This window comes from Phodopus roborovskii, unplaced genomic scaffold, assembly GCF_943737965.1.
Source record: "Phodopus roborovskii unplaced genomic scaffold, PHOROB, whole genome shotgun sequence".
NCBI lineage: Eukaryota > Metazoa > Chordata > Mammalia > Rodentia > Cricetidae > Phodopus > Phodopus roborovskii.
In genome coordinates, this window is record NW_026125082.1 from 70,184 (window position 1) to 90,309 (window position 20,126).

General features: G+C 38.0%; 1 protein-coding gene across 1 annotated transcript in view; it reads right to left on the reverse strand.

The window, feature by feature from the left end:
- The window catches only part of LOC127225856 (glutamate receptor ionotropic, NMDA 3A-like), a gene marked incomplete at its 5' end in the record, with an annotated part of 91,455 nt that overhangs the window by 48,284 nt on the left and 23,045 nt on the right, over nucleotides 1–20,126 (reverse strand). The window contains one exon of the mRNA XM_051189478.1: nucleotides 10,937–11,984. Coding sequence (XP_051045435.1) covers nucleotides 10,937–11,984 — 1,048 coding nt within the window. The remainder of the gene's footprint in view (nucleotides 1–10,936; nucleotides 11,985–20,126) is intronic.

A 20,126-nucleotide genomic window follows, 5' to 3' on the forward strand; every position in this document is an offset into this window, starting at 1 on the left:
CCCACCATAGGGAATAGGCTCCAACAATAGCTGGTGTATCAGGTTTGTATTGTGGTCTTACTGTCAGGTACCCCTCAGCTAGTCTAAGCTTCACAACTATTTCCTGCATTTGGAGGGCCTAGTTCAGTCCCCTGGAGTCTCCACAGTTGTAAGTTCATGAATTTCCATGAGCTTGGTTCAGCTGTTTTTGTAGGTTTCTCCATCATGATCTTGACCTCCCTTGCTCATATATTCCCTCCTCCCTCTCTTCAACTGAATTCCCAGAGCTCGGCCTGATTCTTGGCTGTGAATTTCTGAATCTGTTTCCATCAATTACTGAATGAAAGCTCTATGATGATAGTTGGGCTTTGTTTTGTAGGTTTGTTCATGTCTAGTCTCCTGACTCACATACTGCAAACTGCTGCTGGATGCATTTTGTAACTTAATTTCTCTATTTCTGTCCTACTGGACTCCTGGTAGCCAACTTTGCTTGGCTTCACAGTCATAGCTATTTTTTCTTTAAACTAACAATTACTTAAGTGATTAACATTTTCTTGGGCCCCAGAGTTAGTTGTATATGACAGATTTGGTCTCTAGTGCCATATAGTTTATCATGTAGTGGTGGATGAAATGCAAATACTAGCTGAATATTTCCCACCAAGAATCTCTTATGCTGAGCTATCAGAGGTCCTACAACTTGCCAAACAACACATAGCCAATATGCAGTTGATACAAATGTCCTCTGAAAGAACTGTGCCCTCTGCATCTTATTTCAGTGTTAGACTTTCTTGCTGTTTGTTCCATAGCCTCTGGTATGAGATTGTTTTCAGAAAGCCACCCTAAAAGCACTGATTTCAAAGTGATCACTGCAAAATGCTATACCTTTATTCAACAATGCTGACTATTTTTTTTTAAATAGAAAATTTATTGTTCACCTAGCAACATGCTAGGTTATATGGTGGCAAATTAGAAAGATGCAAAATTAGCAAATAGTCAACATGATTATCTTAGGTTGTGTTAAATCCCAGGATGAGGAGAGGATGAAAATTTCATTCTTAAAATCTCTGTGAACAGTCCAAGTATGTTTAAGGTGTGGCTATTTTACTGTGGGAACATTGCACCTTGGAGAAGTCATCATTCTACATGGAATTAAAAGGCTGCTGTCAGCAGCAGCTCATAGGAAGCCATCATACAGAGACTGTTTCCCAGTCTGAGTTGTTTTCATACTCAGTTAAGCACTTTTTTAAACTTCATATGTCTACTTGAACATTGCAGGAAGCATGGAGTTGAATAGCACAATAAGTACTTCCTACAATTGCAGTAGCCCCAAATCTGTGCTGTGATATTATACATACACAGTGCTGTGTGAATTATGGGTTATTTTCTTCAAATCACTTTTCTGATTATATATGTATCTTAAAATGGAAAATTTTATATATGGAACTGTTGTAGAACTTTGTAGCTTGAATTTTCATTTACTGTATTTCAATAGTTTTACATCTTAAAAGCTATCTCTAATGGATTAATCGCCACACAGAAACATTATAATTCATTAATTATACTGTGATTGAATATTCATGTGATTTCCAAGTACTTGCTGTTTTGACTGAAACTGTAGTGACTTTTAACAACAAATTGCTTTCCACACATTAGATTATTTTGTTTTGACAGATTCATAAAGTAGAGGCCAAAGGTGAAAGGATTTTAAGACTTTTGGTAGCTTGTGGTAAAGTTGATTTATTCTCTAAATAATCCTGTAAAACATCATCCTAATGCTTGTAGCAAAACCCACCAATAAAAATTCTTGGTATTGAAGTATAGTATAGCCTTATTGTTTTAATTAGCACTTCATTGATTAGAAATTGAACATATTTTATATTCATTGGTAATTTTATTTTCTAGGTTGATTTTAATATTATTATTTATTTACTTTAATAGTATATAATATATATTTTGACTCAATCACCAAAAGACTTGAAGCAAATATAAACATGCATTTTAAAAATGGCTAAATTAGGCAGTGCAGTGGTGGCACATGCCTTTAATCCTTTAATCCCAGCACTCAGAAGACAGAGGCAGGTGGATCTCTTTGAGTTTGAGGCCAGCCTGGTCTACAGAGTGAGTTCTAGAACACCTAGGTCTGTTACAAAGAGAAACTTTGTCACAAAACAAAAACAAAACAAAACAAAACAAAAAACAAAAACAAACAAGAGAAAAAGGTGAGAAAATCTAAGGAAAAGAAACAGTATGAAGCCAGAAATGACTTAGGATGTCAATGAATCTGCTACTGATGAGCAAAAATTGAAATTGCCTCTTAGCTTCTGTTTAGGACTTAGCTCAATGGGAGAATGTTGTCATTTATCGATTGATACTAGCAGTGTGTTTGTGTGCCTCTGTGTGTGTGTGTGTGTGTGTGTGTGTGTGTTTGCACGTGTGTGAGAGAATAAAAAAGAAAAAATAAATATAATTAGTAAATTAGTATTTGCATTTACCAGAGTCATGAGATACCTGTCCCCCCCAAAAGTTCCAGACCACATGTGGTCTAAGAGAGATTAAAACTGAGAGATTAAAACAAAGTTGGAGGTCTGAAGAGCACTTTGACTTTAGATACGGAGATGCAGAATTTAGAATTGTCCAGCTGTTTTTTAGTCTTGATTTTGTCTGTCATTTCCCCACTCCTCTTCCTTTCCTCCCTTTTAGAATGGTAATGCATATTGTGTGTTATTGTATGTTGTGATCTGCGTTTTGACCTTGATTTTACAGGGGTTCAGAATTACAGAGATTACCATGCATCTCAGAAGAGACATTGAAGTTTGGACTTTGGAATTGTTTGAAAAGATTACAAGAATTAGGGTTGTGCCTTTGTTGGAGGAAATGTGTCACTGGTACCAAAAGCCCATGCCAGGTTCAATCTTTCTCTCTCTCCCTGTGGTTCAGACTGCAGCTCTCTGCTATGGCTCTTGTGTCTGCATGTGCCACCATGTTCCTTACCATAATAATGGATTAAGCCTCTGAAACTGTAAGAAAGCCCTTTTGTAAGAGTTGCCTTGGACAGGGTATCTCTTCACAGCAATAGAACAGTGATTATGACAGTAATAAAAAACGCTACAAAATGTTTTGTAGGTATTATGTCTGGATTGAAATGTTCCCTCCTGAGGGAAAGAGAGGGTTCATCAAACTCAGGAAGGTTAGGAAATTTGTAAGACTCATTCATGAGGTCCCTCTCCAGGGGTCCACATACCCCAGTACCTGACATATGAGGAGTGGTCAATGAGCATTAGCTTTACTTTTTTATTGCTATTATATGTTATTTCTGTTATATTTGTTATCATTGCTATTAACTATTAAATATTCTAGTCATTGCTATTAATGCTATTAAAGATGTGGAAGTTCTGGATTCACTTTTAAAGATTAAGATATATGTTAAATAGTTAATATAATAATGTGGTATACTAACTAATGTTAAATTAGGACAGCTTAATATATGATTACTGTATTAGTTACTTTTGCATCATTTTTGAGAAAATTCTTGGAAGAAACAATATGTGGAAAAAGAGATTTATTTTGGCTCATGGTTTCAGATAGATTTCAGTTCTTGAAGCAGGGAAATAATGTCACTGGAGTCTGTGGCAGAGGTTCAATCTGTGGTGGTGGGAAGATGAGGCTGTGCTGTTCATATCATGGAGGAACAGGAAGCAAAGAACATTGACAGGAGCTAGAAGCTGGATGACATGCTGAGGTTCATGCTTAATAACCTAGTTCTGCCGACCCCATGTCCTAAGGGATCCACATGTTTCAATAAAGCGTCCCTTCTGCATAACTGCCACATCACCTGGAAGTGCTCTCCTTTAACACCTACTCCCCACTCAACTGCTCTGTAGCTGTTTGACCTCTCTTGGGGTATCCTCTGATTTTATGTCCTACAAGGCACTGGCCATGTTGTATTCTTCTACAAAGCAACTTAATTCAGTTTAAAACCATTCGATGACCCACAGGCTCCTTTTTAAAATGTTTTTCTTTTTCAATAAATCCAACTTGCAAGGGCAGTGTCTGTTCAGCTCATTAATAAATTGCCAGCCACACAGCAAGATACCTGAAATAGAAGTTGCTGCTTGGGATAAATTAAAGAATAAAGGAATGGGTTGGTGTGGTTTTCTTTGTTCCCTCCCTCAAGATCCCTTTTTCAGGGTCTTCGTTGTATTAGAGTTATGGTAATCTTTCCTTCTTCATGGCTAGCATATATGATATAAATTCATTTGCTTTATTGGGAAGTAGCTTGCTATTATATGAAGAAAAATCAAGATGGTATTGTTTTATTATTTTGGGAAGTGTTGCTAATATTCTACTAGGTTGGGACTGTGTCCTTTGAAATACCATTTCTGGCTAAATCTGTTCTTGCTCTCATAGAAGGTCTAATTTGTATTTTAAATTTACGGAGCTGTTCACTGGGGATTTTTCTAAAGCAGAACTATCATGTGTCTATACAGTGATACTAGCCTCCTGTCTGCTCTATAGAGCTGCCTTTTTCTTTATTGTTAGAGATTTAGGCTAAAGGAAGCTTTTTTATGTGAGAAGCTGAGAGAAAAATACTAGAAAGTCTGTTAAAAATCAGCAAATCAGTCATTTTGAGTCCTTCTGTGTGCTTTAATAGTGCTTGCTAACTCTGTGGCAGGGGGTGGGGATTTATTTCATCATTGAACTTCAGTATTTGTGAAGTGATTTTCTCATTCTGTCTTATATCCTAGTACAGTGATAGATGGCAGGGATAGAATTTTCTTTCACTTTTGCTAAAAATCAAACTAAGACATTGATGGTTAGAAATGAAATTATCCAGCTGTCATTGCTACAAGGAAATGGCTTGAGGTATGTGGGTCTGTTGGATACATTTTCTACATGATATACAGTGCCAATTTAGTGTTGGGAGAATATCCACACATGTTCTAGTATGTTCTATTAAATATATCACTCATAAACCCTGCTTCCGTGGCCTCATGTTTCAGGAGCATGCCTACTGTGAAAAAGCATGGAACTAGCTTCCAGGCAGGGTGGTAGAAATATGTATAAAATGCATATACCACTTTAAGTGTAACATAAATTACTATAGGAGGAAAAAAACAGATAAAGATAGAACCACTATCTTGAATTTCTTTGCACATCAAGACAGCCTCTCTGTCTTAGGGTTATCTGTATGTTCACAAGGTAAGGCCCACCCCTGCTGGGGAGTTCAGGTGATTTCTAGCATCCACTACCTGCTGCAACTGTCAACCAATTGTAAATTGGCCTGTCTCACATAGCCTTTTAATTTTATTTCTGATTCACATGGTTGGTTGATACCAATGAATTTTAACACCAAAGTGATGATGAAATGTTCACCGTCTTGTTTCTTAACAGTTTTATTAATTGTGTGAATGAACAGCTTGTGTGATAGACAATTATATTCAAGAAAAAAATGTAGGTGTTTCATTCACTGTAAGTTGTCTATCATCAACATTATGGACTCTTTTGCTACTAAGACTCAATTTCTAGGTAGTCCCTGTATAGATAGAGATCACCATAAATCTTGATTTTTAAGTCAATGTTTTTTTTCTTTTTTGTTGTGTTTAAGTACAATATCTCAAAGAGATACTTTATATTACTATGACTTAAATTTAACAAACCAAGAGAGATTATATAAAATATATTCCAGGTGCTGGGAAAATGATTGATTAAAGTGCTTGATGTATAATCATGAAGACTTGAGTTTGAACCTGTAGTACATAAAATCTGGGAAAGGAGGCACATGTCTGTGACCTTATGACAGGTGGAGCTCATAGAGAAAGGCAGATCCCGGGGTCTTGTTGGCCATCCGGTATATCTATTGATAAGCGCCAACATCAGCCAGAGATCATATTTCAAATAAGATAGAGAGCAGTAGAGGAAGTCACCTGATACTCAACTCTGCCTCCAAACTGGCAAGTATGGGTGGACTCACCCTCATCTTCACATGCATAACATACACGCACGCAAGCATGCGCGCGCGCGCACACACACACATGCACACACACACACACACACACACAGACTGGGATAATTGGGCTAGAAATTTAAACTATATAACAACAAGAAAATGCCATTATTATGCTTTAAAATATTATATAAAATAGAAAAGAAATTTTAAGAAACAGGGTATGGAACCCCTTTACCTCTATATCAGATTTATTATGCTTAGATGGCTAATGTAGTCATTTTCTTTTTTTATTTATTTATTTTATTTTATATATTGATCCCAGTTCCCTCACCCTCCCTCTCTCCCTTTCTCCCACCCTCTCATGGCCCCTGACTACCCTTCCCTCCCATTCCTCCCCACTCCATATGTAGGGTGATACCTTCCACAAGGGGTCATCCTCCTGGAGTAGGAGTCATTTGGAGTAGGGACTAGACTTTCTCTCCTGTTTCTATGTTAAGGGAGTATCCCTCCATGGGAAATGTGCCCCCAAAATCCTATTGTGCACCAGGAATACAACCTGGTTCCACTGTTCAAGGTCCCTTAGACTGCTCAGGCCTTCTAGCTGAGACCCATGTTTGGGGAGCTGAGTCAGTCCCAAGCTGGATTCCCAGCTATCAGTCCTCCTTGTTCAGGTCAGCTGTCTCTATGTGTTTCTTTAGCCTGGTCTTGTCCTCTCTGCATCTGGATTCCAGTTCAGCTCAGTGTTTAGTTATGGGTGTCTGCTTCTGTTTCCATCAGCTACTAGATGAGGGCTCTATGATGGTGGATAAGTTAGTCATTGATCTAATTATCAGGGAAGGGCATTTATGGTATCCTTTCCACTGTATGCAGTCATTTTCTTAACTGGGGATGAAGGGATATGTAGTGAAATGAGACAGACAGTGAGTCAGAGGTGAAAGTTCTCAGGATGTGATGGATGTTTCACATAACATATCACCTCTAATTCAAATTTGGGGAATTATTAGCTTATAGCAATAAAACAGATGTCAAACTTCAAGAAATTTGTGGTTCTATATCATAATTGAAGTGTATCAAAGTAGGAGAGATGTGTATGGACCCCTGAGAAAGGGAAGGGGTGGATTGGGAGCATGGGGGGAAGGAAAGGGACATGGGAGAAAAAGCAGGTATTAGGTAGGTTGAGTTGGAGGAAGACCGAGAAGGAGAGCAAGGAAAGAGATACCTTAACAGAGGAAGCCATTATGGGCTTACCAAGAAACCTGGCCCTAAGTAATCTCTAGGAACCCACAAGGATGACCCCAGCTAAGAGTCTAAGCAATAGTGGAGAGGCTACCTTAAATGCCCTTCCCCTATAATGAGATTGATGACTACCTTAAATGCCATCATAGAGCCTTCATCCAGTAGCTAATGGAAGCAGAAGCAGAAATACACAGCTAAGCACTGAGCTTAACTCCTGGAATCCAGTTGTAGAGAAGGAGGAGTGATGAGCAAAGGGGTTAGTGCCTTGCTGGGGAAAACCACAGAAGCAGCTGACCTGATCATGTGGGAGCTCATGGACTCCAGTCTGACAGCTGGGGAAGCTGCATAAGTCCAAACCAGGCTCCCTGAAGGTGGGTGTCAGTTAGGGACCTTGGGCAGTCTATGGGAGCTCTAGCAGTGAACCAGTATTTATCCCCAGTGCACGAATGGACTTTGGGGAGTCCTTCCCTTTGGAGGGAAGGTCTCTAGGCCTGGATGTACAGGCCCTGTCCCAAATAATGTGACAGACTTTGATGATGACAGATTTGATGGAGTAGGATGGGAGGATAATAGGTGGAATGGGAGGATGGGAGGGAGTGGGAACTGGGATTGGTATGTAACATAAGATTATTTTTAATTTAAATAAAAATCAATTTAAAAAAGAATAAAACTTGATGGGCATCTATGTTGTTTCACTTCCTAGCTACTGTGAACACAGCAGCAATGAACAAGAATGGGCAGTAGGATATAGAGTCTTTTAGGTATATTCCTAAGAATGATGTAAGTGGAAGATCTATTTTTCTAAACTTTCACACTGATTTCCATAGTGGCTGAATCAGTTTGTACTTGCATCAGCACTAAAGAAGTGCTCTGCTTTCTCTCAAGCCATGCCAACATTAGTTAGTTGTCTTTTCTTTCTTTCTTTTTTTAAATTTAGCTATTCTCAGTGGGGTAAGATAAAATATTAGCTATTTTAATCTGTTTTGTTCAATGCCACCTTTTAACATTCAATTGTTTTTTCTTGATGAATACACACACACACACACACACACACACACACACACACACACACATATATATATATATGTTATAGATACTGATGTAAATCCCCCAGTGCTGGGTAAAAGAGAGCCATGCCGGCCTTTTAAAGTGGGTAGTGGGGATTCAAACCCAGGTCCTCATGCTTGCACAACAAGCACTTTACTCACTGAACCATCTCCTCAGTCCTGTAACTAATTTTTTTCTTAGAAGTTACTCTGCTGTGTATTATTTACCTGTCTAATTTTCTTCTTACTCTTCTGACTAGCTACTGCTTCAGGTTTTTCATGCTTGGCACTCAGGACTTAATTATGGCCAACCACCTTCTGATGAATGAAACTCTAGTTAGTATTGTGCTCAGTCTTTTACATAAGATAATAATGTGGAATCTGCACCACATGCATAGATTGAATGTCTTTATGCTAAAGTGGGATGAATAGTTTCCATTTCCTATTTTTAATTGCAAAGTCACATTGCCAAGATTCTTGCACAAAGTCTGCATAAGTCTACCAAGACTGAATGTTGGAGAGATCTACAGGACTACTGGGGAAAATGATGAGTGGCAGATGGTAGTACTGCTATAGAGTGTGATCGCTGCTGCATCACCAAAGTCTGTATTGGGGTGATACATTTGTTTGTTCTAAAGGGCTTATTTGCATTTGGCTGGATTCCAGCTCATAATATAAAGTGTTGAGTGTTCATTAAGAAGCAACACAATTTCTTTCCTAGTTAGTAAAGCTTTTTTTTTTTTTTTTCTCAATCCATTCTTGTGGACTCATTTTACACATTAGGATGTTTGCAGTTGCATACAGGTAAAATTTCTCATGTTCTTTTAGTAGTACAGACTTTACATTTTCATCACAACTGTTCCTGAGAATTCTCTGGTGATGTCACCAGTCCTCTGGGTCACTCCATCAGTTGCTGAGAATAGTTGATAGATTTCCAGTTTTCTGATGTTTTATGAAATGGATGAAAATTCAATAGAGGTATAGACATATAGATCAGTACCTTGATATCTGAGTGGTGAGAGGCATCAAAAAAGGTATGATGATGGCTACACCATTTGAAAGATGACTTAGCTTATCTTGCTTTGATCTTGGTGTGTTCTCAGTGTTTTCTATCTAGACCAGCTGCAGCTGCTTTCCATACATTGGGATGCACTCTGCTTAGGATCTGTCTCCATCAGGGCTTCAGTATACCCTTGGGTCTGATTTCAATGGCTCCCCTGGACCTGTTCATATTACTTAGCCTGAAGTCTCTATTTACTTACCCATTGAAAGGGATCCCGTTTTAATCCAGAGAGAACATAGATATGGCTATCTTTGCATGAGTGATAGACATGTATTAGTGAACTAATTGTTTTTCTTATTGTTATAGACAAACCTGACAAAATTAATTCAAGAAGAGATTATTTTATTTTATGTTGAGTTCATACAGACAATTGCAAAGAAGCCATGATGACATGAGTGTAAGACAGTGGGTAATATGCCCACAGTCAGGAAGCAGAGAGACATGAGTGTTAATGCTCATCTGATCTGTTTTCCTATTTTTATTCATCTTTGGTCTGCAGACCATAGGATGGTGCTTCCCATACTCAGGCTCGGTTCTCCATAGTCAGTTAAACCTCTTTGGAATCACACACCCTGGGTCATTCCAGGTTGAGTCAAGCTGAAAATAAGTTAATCATCACATCTTGATTGGTGTTTATTTTCCTTCTCCACTTCCTTCTACCCATATAGTTGGATGGCTAAGGCATCCAAGATAGATACATTTTTTTAAAAATGCCTGTGAACATTCTAATGGCTTTGTAAGAACCCTTCCTTAACTTAAATTGGTTGACTTCAGCTTTCCTTACCCTGTAAGGACACCCTTCCTACCTCAGTTCAGATTCCTTCTTCAGATTCTCATAAGGTACTCACAGCTGACCTCAGTGTGTTTAAGATAATATGTCACCTCTTTCCATTTCTTTGGGTATTTTAACAATAAAACAAATGGTTTGCTACTTAAAATATGATCTCACATTTATTTCTATTACGTTCCTCCAAAAGTAATTAATCAGGTTACTCTGATTTCTGTGGGTAAAATGCTATGAATTATCGTGCTTCAGAACTACTCCCTAATAGCCATTCTGTCAAATGGTTAAACAACCAGGAAAAGCTACACTAACAGATGTTTGTACAAGCAATATTATCTCTAAAACAAATACCCACAATGCTCTGCATTTTGAGTTAACAACAACAATCATAATCCATTTAGTTTAACTAGGTAAGACCTTTTTAACTGGTCTGTGCAGTTGTCAGAGAGAATATTCTTGCAAGCCTGTTCATGTGTATACATTTATGTAGGTGCATTCTGTGTGTGTATATGTGCATCTATGTGTGTGTTCATGTGGATTCAAGCAGTGGGCCTTGAAGGTTAGTGGTCAGGATGTCAGCCATCTTGTGTTTAGACATAGGTCTTTCACTAGCCCTGACTCACTGAACTCTCTGGCCAACAATCCGCACATCTCCACCTCTGCAGTGCTGGGATTAGAAGCAGATGCTAACCCTCCCTCCAAGCTTTTTATGTTATCTCAGTGTACAAAACACAGGTTTTCATCTTGTACTGCACTTACCTTACTGACTGAACCAACTTAGAGAATATTCTTGAATCAAAAGGAGACAGACATACCACAGAAGTAGAAAAAATACATGGAGTTATGTCAACAAGAAAAGCTGGGGTAAAGGAAACAATTACCTTAGGGTCATGAATTCCAGAAAGCTCTTCATAGATCTTCTCACCTACCATGACAGCAGCCAAATTTGCCGTGTATGTAGAAAGGCAAAACATACAGAAAATGGCCCAAAGATTCATCAGAAATCTTCCAGTCCAGCATTTTGGGGGTTTGATGGCTGCTGTTCTGCCAAACAGAAGGGCATAGCAGACGTTCAAGGCAGAGGAGAAGGAGAAGACTTTATTTCTATTCCGCCCCTTAGGAGTCATACCAAAGGGGCTCTTCCATTCATACAGAGTAAGAAAGATGGCAGTGATATGCAGAGCCACAAAAATCCCCAGCCACATGGTCCAGTGGAGTGGCCACATGAAGGCTCCAATTGGAGCTGCTGTGTCTCGAGTCCTCACTAAGATGCCCAAACTGGTTGAGAAGAAAGGGCTGGTGAAATCTATCACCTGGCTTCGAGCAGTATTGATGCTGAAAGAAGTGACTGCCATGTTGGCAGTTCCACTCAAGAGATCACCAACCAGCCCAGTCCAATGACCATTCTTCCAAGCTCCATACTTTCCATCCCCTACAATATAGAGGTCAAAGTCAAAGTTCATGTCTTCTGCTAACTGTTCCAGCAGATCAATGCAATACCCATAACAGCACTTCTTGAATTTGATTGGCACTGTATCATTGCTGCTATGGAGGCTGTTAAATAGGCTGTCCAATATGGAGGAGTCATTAGTCATAGGATCTAGGCAGAGTTGTCCAGCAGGACATAAGCCTTCATCATCTACTTCTCTTGTGAAAACGAATGGGTGTTCAATCAATGTCACCACTCTCAAGTGTAACTTATTGGAGTGCTGGTAGTGGGTTTTGTGCCTCTGGGCCTGCTCTGGCCATATTCCAGAGTCCATGACAATCCTTCCCTCTTGCCAGCTGCCCAGGCGAGTCCACATTGGCTTTCCTACAGGGTCATGTTGCAAGTTCCAGATGAAAAAGTTGTTTTCGGAGCTGATGATGGTAGAACCTTTTACTTTGATGGAACCACTGAGACCTCTGAAAGTGGTGTTGGCTAAAAACCTGGTAAAGAGGACCAAAAGTAGAAAGTAAGAAAGAGAGGCAATGTACAAAGTCAAGAACCAGTGCTGAACCTTGCTTCTCTGTCTTAATAAAACAAGTCTTTTTTGGGGGGGGTTACAAAAGCCCTTTTATAAAGCCATTTTAAAACAAAACAAACCAAAAGGTTTACAAAAGAAAAGAAAAAGATACAGAAAAGAATAACTTGCTTCATATGTCCCCAAAAAGAGGAAAAAAATAAATTAAAAATAAAGGGGGCAATGCCAACATGCTCAACAATAAGGGGTTCTTTTCCTTACTTTTTTTTTTTTTAATACAAAATACAAGCAAAGGATACACATACTTAAAACCAAACCTTCTTGTATACCTTTCCTTCCTCTTTTTAAAATTCATAGCATCTTATTTCATTAATTGTTGTTACAAACATATATGTGTAACTTTCTCAGTTTGTATAATGTTACTTGTATTTATGTTTCAGGTCTGACCATTTGATATTGGAAAACCGATTGGTATGCTCTTCTCTGAGGATTCCTACTTTTAAAAACAAAGGCTTTGTCTTTCTTCAAGAATAATATAGACTTTCTGGAAATGTTCTATTTCTTTGAACTATTAAGATCTCACCTTCAAGTTCTAGTACTGGCAAGTTGCTTCAAAACTGGTTTTACTCCAAATGTTTTATTTGATTGTTAAAACTATCACTCATTGCTATTATATATTTCCACAGCTTTACAACTTATGGAGGTTCTGAACACTTTGACTTTCAGTTCTACTGTTTACAAGTTTTGATTGTTATGAATCTGTTTAATGAAATTTTTGTTATAGAAATGAGTTTTACAGAGTACAAGGTGATCCTACATTCAAAACAGCTGGACAAAGCAGCCTTACAGACTACAGCCAGGATTTCTGAATCTTCTTCAAATCCCCCATGACAGCGCCCCTTACCAGCAGGAAGTAGTTTGGAAAGAACGACGCCCAAATTCCCAAATATTGTGTATAAATGTATGTTTTCATTTAATTGGACTTTGTTATATAAAATAAAATAATAAAAAGAGAAATGAGTTTTAATAAATATGTATATTCTTTTATAATTGCTTAGAATTGCATTTATAACTTTAGGGAATAGCCAACTGTTGTACAATGTTTTTCCTTGTAGAGTAGATAATTAACATATCTTTCCTCCTGGGGCCAATCAGAGATGCATGCTGGATATTATCCATAGAACAAAGAAAAGGATTGTAAATAAACTTGCTGTTCGCAGGACAGCCTTAAGCTACCCTCCATCATCATTAGAAAAAGAACAAACAAAACAAACAAACAACAAACAAAAACAAAAACACAAACAAACAAAAAACAAAAAAAACCCAAAAACTGTCCCTGATTCTAAAGAATCCTCTAGAAGTCAAAGCAAGGAAAACAGCTAACTAAATTCTACATGATTTCTAGCCCTGTGAACTTGAGCACTTTCAGTATACATTCTGACACTGACTAGACAGGAAAATACTTGTTCACAGTACCTGTCTTTCTTGAGCCGGATGAGGAGATAATAAGAGCTAACACAAATACTTAATGGTGACCTTGTTTCAGAATAAAAGCTCAGATTTTGGTGTTAGATGGACTTGCATTTGAACCTTCATCCAATTACCCAATAGTAGGGACCCTGAGCAGGTTACTTGTCTCTAAGATTTAATTTAATTCTTAGCAAAAAAAAAAAAAAAAAAAAAAAAAAAAAGAGGAAACTAATCTTTGTTGCATTACAAGACTTTCAAACAGTACATATAATATACAACAAACCTTTCATGTAAAGATGTTGTGGTATTAGCTGGAGACCAAACCAACGTATTGGCATAAACTTTTAGTAGTGATTTAAGCATATTTAAAATGAAAAGGAGTTACATTGAAATGTGACTTGTAGCTTAGTAGGTGTTTTGAGATGCCAGTGACACAGGTCTAGCAGCCCAGAGAAACATATTCATGAATTGCCTGCAACATATATTATTCCATAATTTACAAATGTAGAAGAAGTCTTGCTAAGAAATCATGTTGCTACAGAAGGGATATAGAAAAATCAGAAAGTGTGAAATATGCCTTAATTTTCATTAGTTATAAGTGTGAATCACATTTGAAGATGCTACTGTCACTGAAGGCAATGAAACCATTTGTTGTGGTAGATTGCATGTAATGGCAATCACTCATGTGAACGTACCCCAGTGGGACTCTACTACTTAAATAAATTCTATTTTGCAACAAGTAATGAAGTCTCAGCTATCTTAGACTCTAAAACATATTTCTACTTCAGAGAAGCAGTAAAGCAAATCATTAAAATCATATATAGGTTAATCAATTGACAATTCCCTTGGATCCATAAAAGAAGAACAAGTATGATGGTGTTTCTAATAAGATATCTACCTTTAGATTTCTTTTTTAAAAATTATTTTATTATTTTACATGTCGATCTCAGTTACCTCTCCCTCCATCCCTCCCTCCCTATTACCCTCTCTGCCCCCTCACATGCCCCTTGACCACCCTCCCCTCCCATCCCCCATCCCAATTCCACATGTAGGGCAATGCCATCCAGGTGGTAATTTCTCAAAACATGCCACACATGGGATGCTGGCATAACTAAGGGAATTAAAAGGCTCATGGTAAATGGGCATTAGCTAATTTTGGGATCACAGAAACATAAAGTAAAAGTTGTAGAAAGAACTCTTCATTAGTTTGAGACTATTTAGGGCTTAATGATGATGGAGTTCAAACTGGAAAGAACCAGGAGAGACTTCTGACTAAATATATATTTGAATCCTCCTGGTTAAAAGGCATTAGAAGTCTGTAGAAATCTTTCATTGATTAGATGGTTCCAAATTTTGGTAAAGCTTCATTATCTGTGTGAACATATTTTGGTAAAGCTAGTCTTCATTGTCAGTGTGAACATTTAACATGGCCATGGCTGAAGAACAATGACCAGTGTCTCTGTAGCAAAAAAAAAAAAAAAAAGCAAACCACTCAGGATTCTAATATCCCCAACCACTGTATCCCCGAAAACACAGTGCATATTTTACTGTGAGACAGTCATGGAGAAATTCTGTCCGTACTTATGACAGATCATTTGTATCTGTCATATCTTTCATTTTATTGTGAGGATAAATGAAAACAATCTCATTGATAGCTTTTAGTTACAGCCATCCTCACTATGTATTCTTTGTTGAAAGAATGACAATGGGTAGCTAAGTCTGGATTTTCACTCTATTACCTGGAAGATTAAAAGGTTGAAATCTCATTTTTGCTTAAATTGAATTCCACCATGCCCTTCTGTACTTGCCCTGGACTCTTCTTGGATGAACAAGAGAGAAAAAGAAAGCGAGGAATCATTTTGTTGGCAAGATAAATGGATACAAACCACCTGGCACCGTGCTTAGCACTTATGGCTATTGAGATGAAAGCCACCTCATTGGCTTAAAGAGCTCAAAGACTAGATGTAGGGGAAAAGAAAATGAGTAATGATTCAAGCCCCTGTAATAAGTGACATGACAGACATTTCACAGCCTTGAACATTCTGACCCAGGATACCAAGGACAGAATCTTAAAGGAAGAAGAGCAGGACTGAGTGTTGAAGGGAAGTTACATTTTTGTTTTTTGGAAGAGAAGCTGGAAAGTGATGCAGTCATCTGGGTGAGACACATACAAAATCTAGAAACAAGGGTGCAAGCCATGAGACACACGTGATTAAAAGATATGCTCAGAGACAAGGGGTGGAAAACAAACTATGTCAGATCTGAGACCTCAGTGGAGTCAGTGGGGAACCACTGAGGGAATTTTGTCTGGCAGGGACATGAATCTTTTTCTTTGCCAGATATCTAGGTGATACTTTTGGAGGATGAAGAAGCTGACAACAATTCTGATGTGAAGAAAGATGGTTTTTCTCTCATCTTATTCTCTTCTTCCTCTGTTGTTCCATACGTAGCAGATGCAAAGAGGTGAGAGATACTTCATATTCACAAAGAAGATTTTAAGAGGACAGATGCACAGGGTTACATTTATTTCACAAACTATAGTGAGAATACACAAAACTCAGCTTGACAAGAGGTCATGTAGAAAAGACCTGTAGGATGCAGCTAGCTAAAAGTGCATGATAATCCTGGAGAGCATTGTGGCTATAAAAAACAGGCAAAAATAATCCTAAGGTTGTTTAGTAGAATTGAGAGCTTGCATCCAAAGACATAATAACATTATGAATTTCTGTGCTCATAAATCAACCGCTCTAATCTAGGGTATGGACTCTCCCTCACATCTTCCGGATCCAGAACTGTTATAATGAAAAGTGGTAGAAAGTATAAGAGAGAATAGTAAATACAACAATATGATTGGCATGTGAGGTAGAATACATTAAAATTTAATGCAGGGAAAACAGGTGGCATCTAGATTATGAAGGTTCACACACCTGTTTCATAAGACTGAGTTTTATTTAATAGTAAAATGAGAACTATAGAGATTTCTGAGCAGTTTAATGACATAGCCAGTGGTTTTAGATATATTAACATGGAAACAAGTAAAATGTGTACAAGAAAGAATTGATGATGACCCCAATGCCATGTAGAAGAATATTATAGTGTATTGATATTGTTAAGTACACAGATTGATGTGGCTTGAATCTCACGAAAGAAGAAATCATTTAGCACTGTGCTTTGCACATAATTTTTTTTTAAGAAATAAGTTCAGCAAACCCCCCAAGGCATCATCTACATGAAATAATGGGGCTCACAGAATGTACCAGATCTGTGTTTAATATATTTGTGATTTATTTTGGAAGCCATGTTGGCATACAAAATCTTGACAGGTTAACTAAAAGATTTTTGTATTCAGCAAACAAATGGAAGATATTTTAAAAGATGATGCATCAGTTATTAAACGTCTACTTATTCACAAATAGTCACTATAAGCCAGGCACTGTTCTAGATTCTAGGTGCAGAGTGGGGAATGGCAGTTTATGCACTTATGTTCTACAGAAAGGAAAGTAAGCATTTCAGGAAAGTAATAACCTGTGGAATATTATGGGGTACTAGTTGCGAAAGGGAGGGAAAGCAAAGATTGCAAATCTCACATCACTGATGTGGGTGTCTTTGGCATATTTGAGTGCAGGTAGTTGAAGATGACATCAGATAAAATGTATAAAACAATGAATCTGCAAAAAAAATTAGCTGTTGTAGATAACTACAATGGTTTTTATTTCTTCTCTATGTGAGATTCATAGTTATTCGTGGAATTTGAACAGAGAAATGCTATGACTTGACTTCTCTCCTAATATAACTGCAATGTTGCTAAATGATGATCAATTAAAATGTCAAGAGCAGAAACACTACCAGTTATGAGCCCATTCCACAGGCAAAGGTGATGGTGGTATGGGTTGAGGGGTAAATGTGGTAGATGGGGTTTTAGGTATTAATTTGTTTTTGTGCTGGAATGAACAAGTTTGTTGATTATCTAGATAATGTTTCTGAGGAAAAGGAGACTCAAGGATGCCTTTAAATAAAAGTATTGCTTTAGACAACTGGAAAGTTAGTGTCTAGTTAGGTTTTATGTCTCTGTGATAAAACATTGTGGCCATAAGCAACCTGTGAATGAAATGGTTTCTTCCATATAATGGTCTGTCATCTAAGGGAGTCAGAGCAAGAATTTAAGGTAAGAACCTAGATGTAGGAACTGAAGCAGAGGCCAAGAATGATTAACAATTAATGGCTTGCTTCTCATAGCTTGCTCACATTGATTTCTTATAGCTCTCAGAACACTGAACACTACCAGCCCAGGGGTGTCACCACCTACATTGAGCTGGGCCCTTCTGCATCAATCACCCATCAAGAAAACACCCCATAAACTTGTCCATAGGCCAATCTGGTGACAGGTGTTTTACCAGTCAAAGCTTCCTTTTGCCAAGTGACTATTTCTGCGTCAAGTTTACATAAAACAAGCCAGCACAATGACCCTTGTCAACTTGACATAAAAAATGTAACACTACACAAAGAGAAACTTTCCTTTCTCATTTGTCCCCAAGATGACATGTTAATATTAGCATAACAATATAAAACATAATGACTTTAAAAAGTCCCACAGTCCTTAAACATTTCAATAGTTTAAAAGTTCTCTCTAAAATACCTAATGTCGCGTTCAAAGATGAAAGGTTCTCTAAAACATCTATTCTTTCAAAAATTCTAAAGTCTTTGTGAATTCCAAAGTCTTTCTACTGTGAGATCCTATAAAATAAAATGGTTAAGTTACACACATTTTATGAAAATAGGAAAGAACCAGGGCACAGCTACATTCAAACAGAAAAAAAACCCAAAGCCCAGCAATGTCAAGACCAGTGTTTGATATCTGGGATCCACTTGTGATCAACTGTGCTCCAAATGGCCTGCAAAACACACACACAGATTGTCTCCTAGCCTCAATCGGGCTGCACTCCATGGCTGCTTCTGTACTTGGTGATCATCACATGGTCCTGGCATCTCCAATATGCTTGTATTTTTACTGAAACTGGGATGCACCTTCATTGGTAACCTTTCCTAGACTCTGTTCAGGGATTCTGACCCTGTCACATGCTGCCAAACTCAACTGCTTTCCTGGACTCTTTCATTGTTGGAGCTTCTACTGTTACTGAAGCTGTGCCTTTGTTGATGGTTCCTTCTGGTCTCTTTCAGCAAAGCCTCAGCTGCTGTTCATGACTCATCTATGCCTTCAAAACCAGAATCACTTGTGAAACTCTTGCACATTACCAAGTGTGGCTGCCAGCATGAAGTACATCCTTGGCCACATCTGGACCATTGCTTCTTTGTATGACCCAGAAGAAACACTTTTCAGAAGATTTTGTCTCAGTAATGCTGGTCTCTTTTTTTAATCTATACTGATTTTCCCAGCAAAGCAAAAGTCTCACTTCAGTGGTTATGATATTTTATTAATCACAGATGATTCTACAGTTCTAGCTGATCAGAACCATGGGTTCTTAATTCAAACATCACATAAACAGGTCCTTGAAAAGTTCTCAAACCTCTCCCTGAAACTTCATAAATCAGGCCTTTATTGTATGCATTAATCTCCATATTCTTTTCTAACCTTCTATAGAACAACTCCTTGGTTTCTGAATACTCAATGTTTTTTTCCAGCCCCAAATTAAAAAAAATTCTCCCACAAACCACATGGAAAAGTTACAGTAATTGATCACTTGATGGTACCAATTTCTGTCATAGGGTTTCTATTTCTGTGGGAAAACACTATTATCATGAGTAATTTGGGGAGGAAAGGGTTTATCCTTCCACATTTTAGTTAATCACTGAAGGAAGTCAGGGCAGGAACTCAAGGACGGAAACTAGAGGCAGGAGCTGATGCAGAGCTCATGGAGGAGTATTGCTTATAGGCTTGCTCCTCATGGCTCACTCAGCCAACCTAAGTATAGAACCCAGGACCACAAGTCCAGGGAGGACACTGCTTACAAGAGAGCTAACATATCCCTCTTTAACCAACAATTAAGAAAATGCCTCATTGGCCATTCTGGTTGGGACCATTTTCGCAATTGTGGTTTCCTCTCCCCAAATGACTGTAGCTGGTGTCAAGTTGACATAAAGCTAGCCAGCCCAGATGGGGTTACTGTTAATTGAGAAAAGAAAGTCATAAACAAATCATATTTGAGTTTAGGAAGAATAATCTGGAGTTCAATTTTGTCAATGTTAAGTTTGAGATAATTTATCAATATCCAAATATAGACATGTAGTAGACAATTGGATCATCTAGAGTTAATAAATGAAGTCTATGCAGGGCATACATACACATTTGGGTATTAGGAACCTATACATGGTAGTTAAGAAGAGCCAATGGGATCATGGTGAACATTGTAGAAGGGAAACATATGGGGTCACTGTAAGAGGTAGGGGTGGTATGGGTAAGCAAAGCACAGAAAGGGAAATGAGAAGAAAGAGGCAGATATGGGGAGATGGTTTGCTTCACTCTGGATGCCAGGTAGAAAGGTCATGAAGAGTCTCAAATGCTTCCAACAAACTTAGTTAAAAAAAAGAAAGAAAAAAGAAAACAGGGCTTAACAGGAACCATTGACTTATAAATGTGTGGCTTGCTGGTGACTTTTGTAGGGTATTTTGTGAAGGTTTT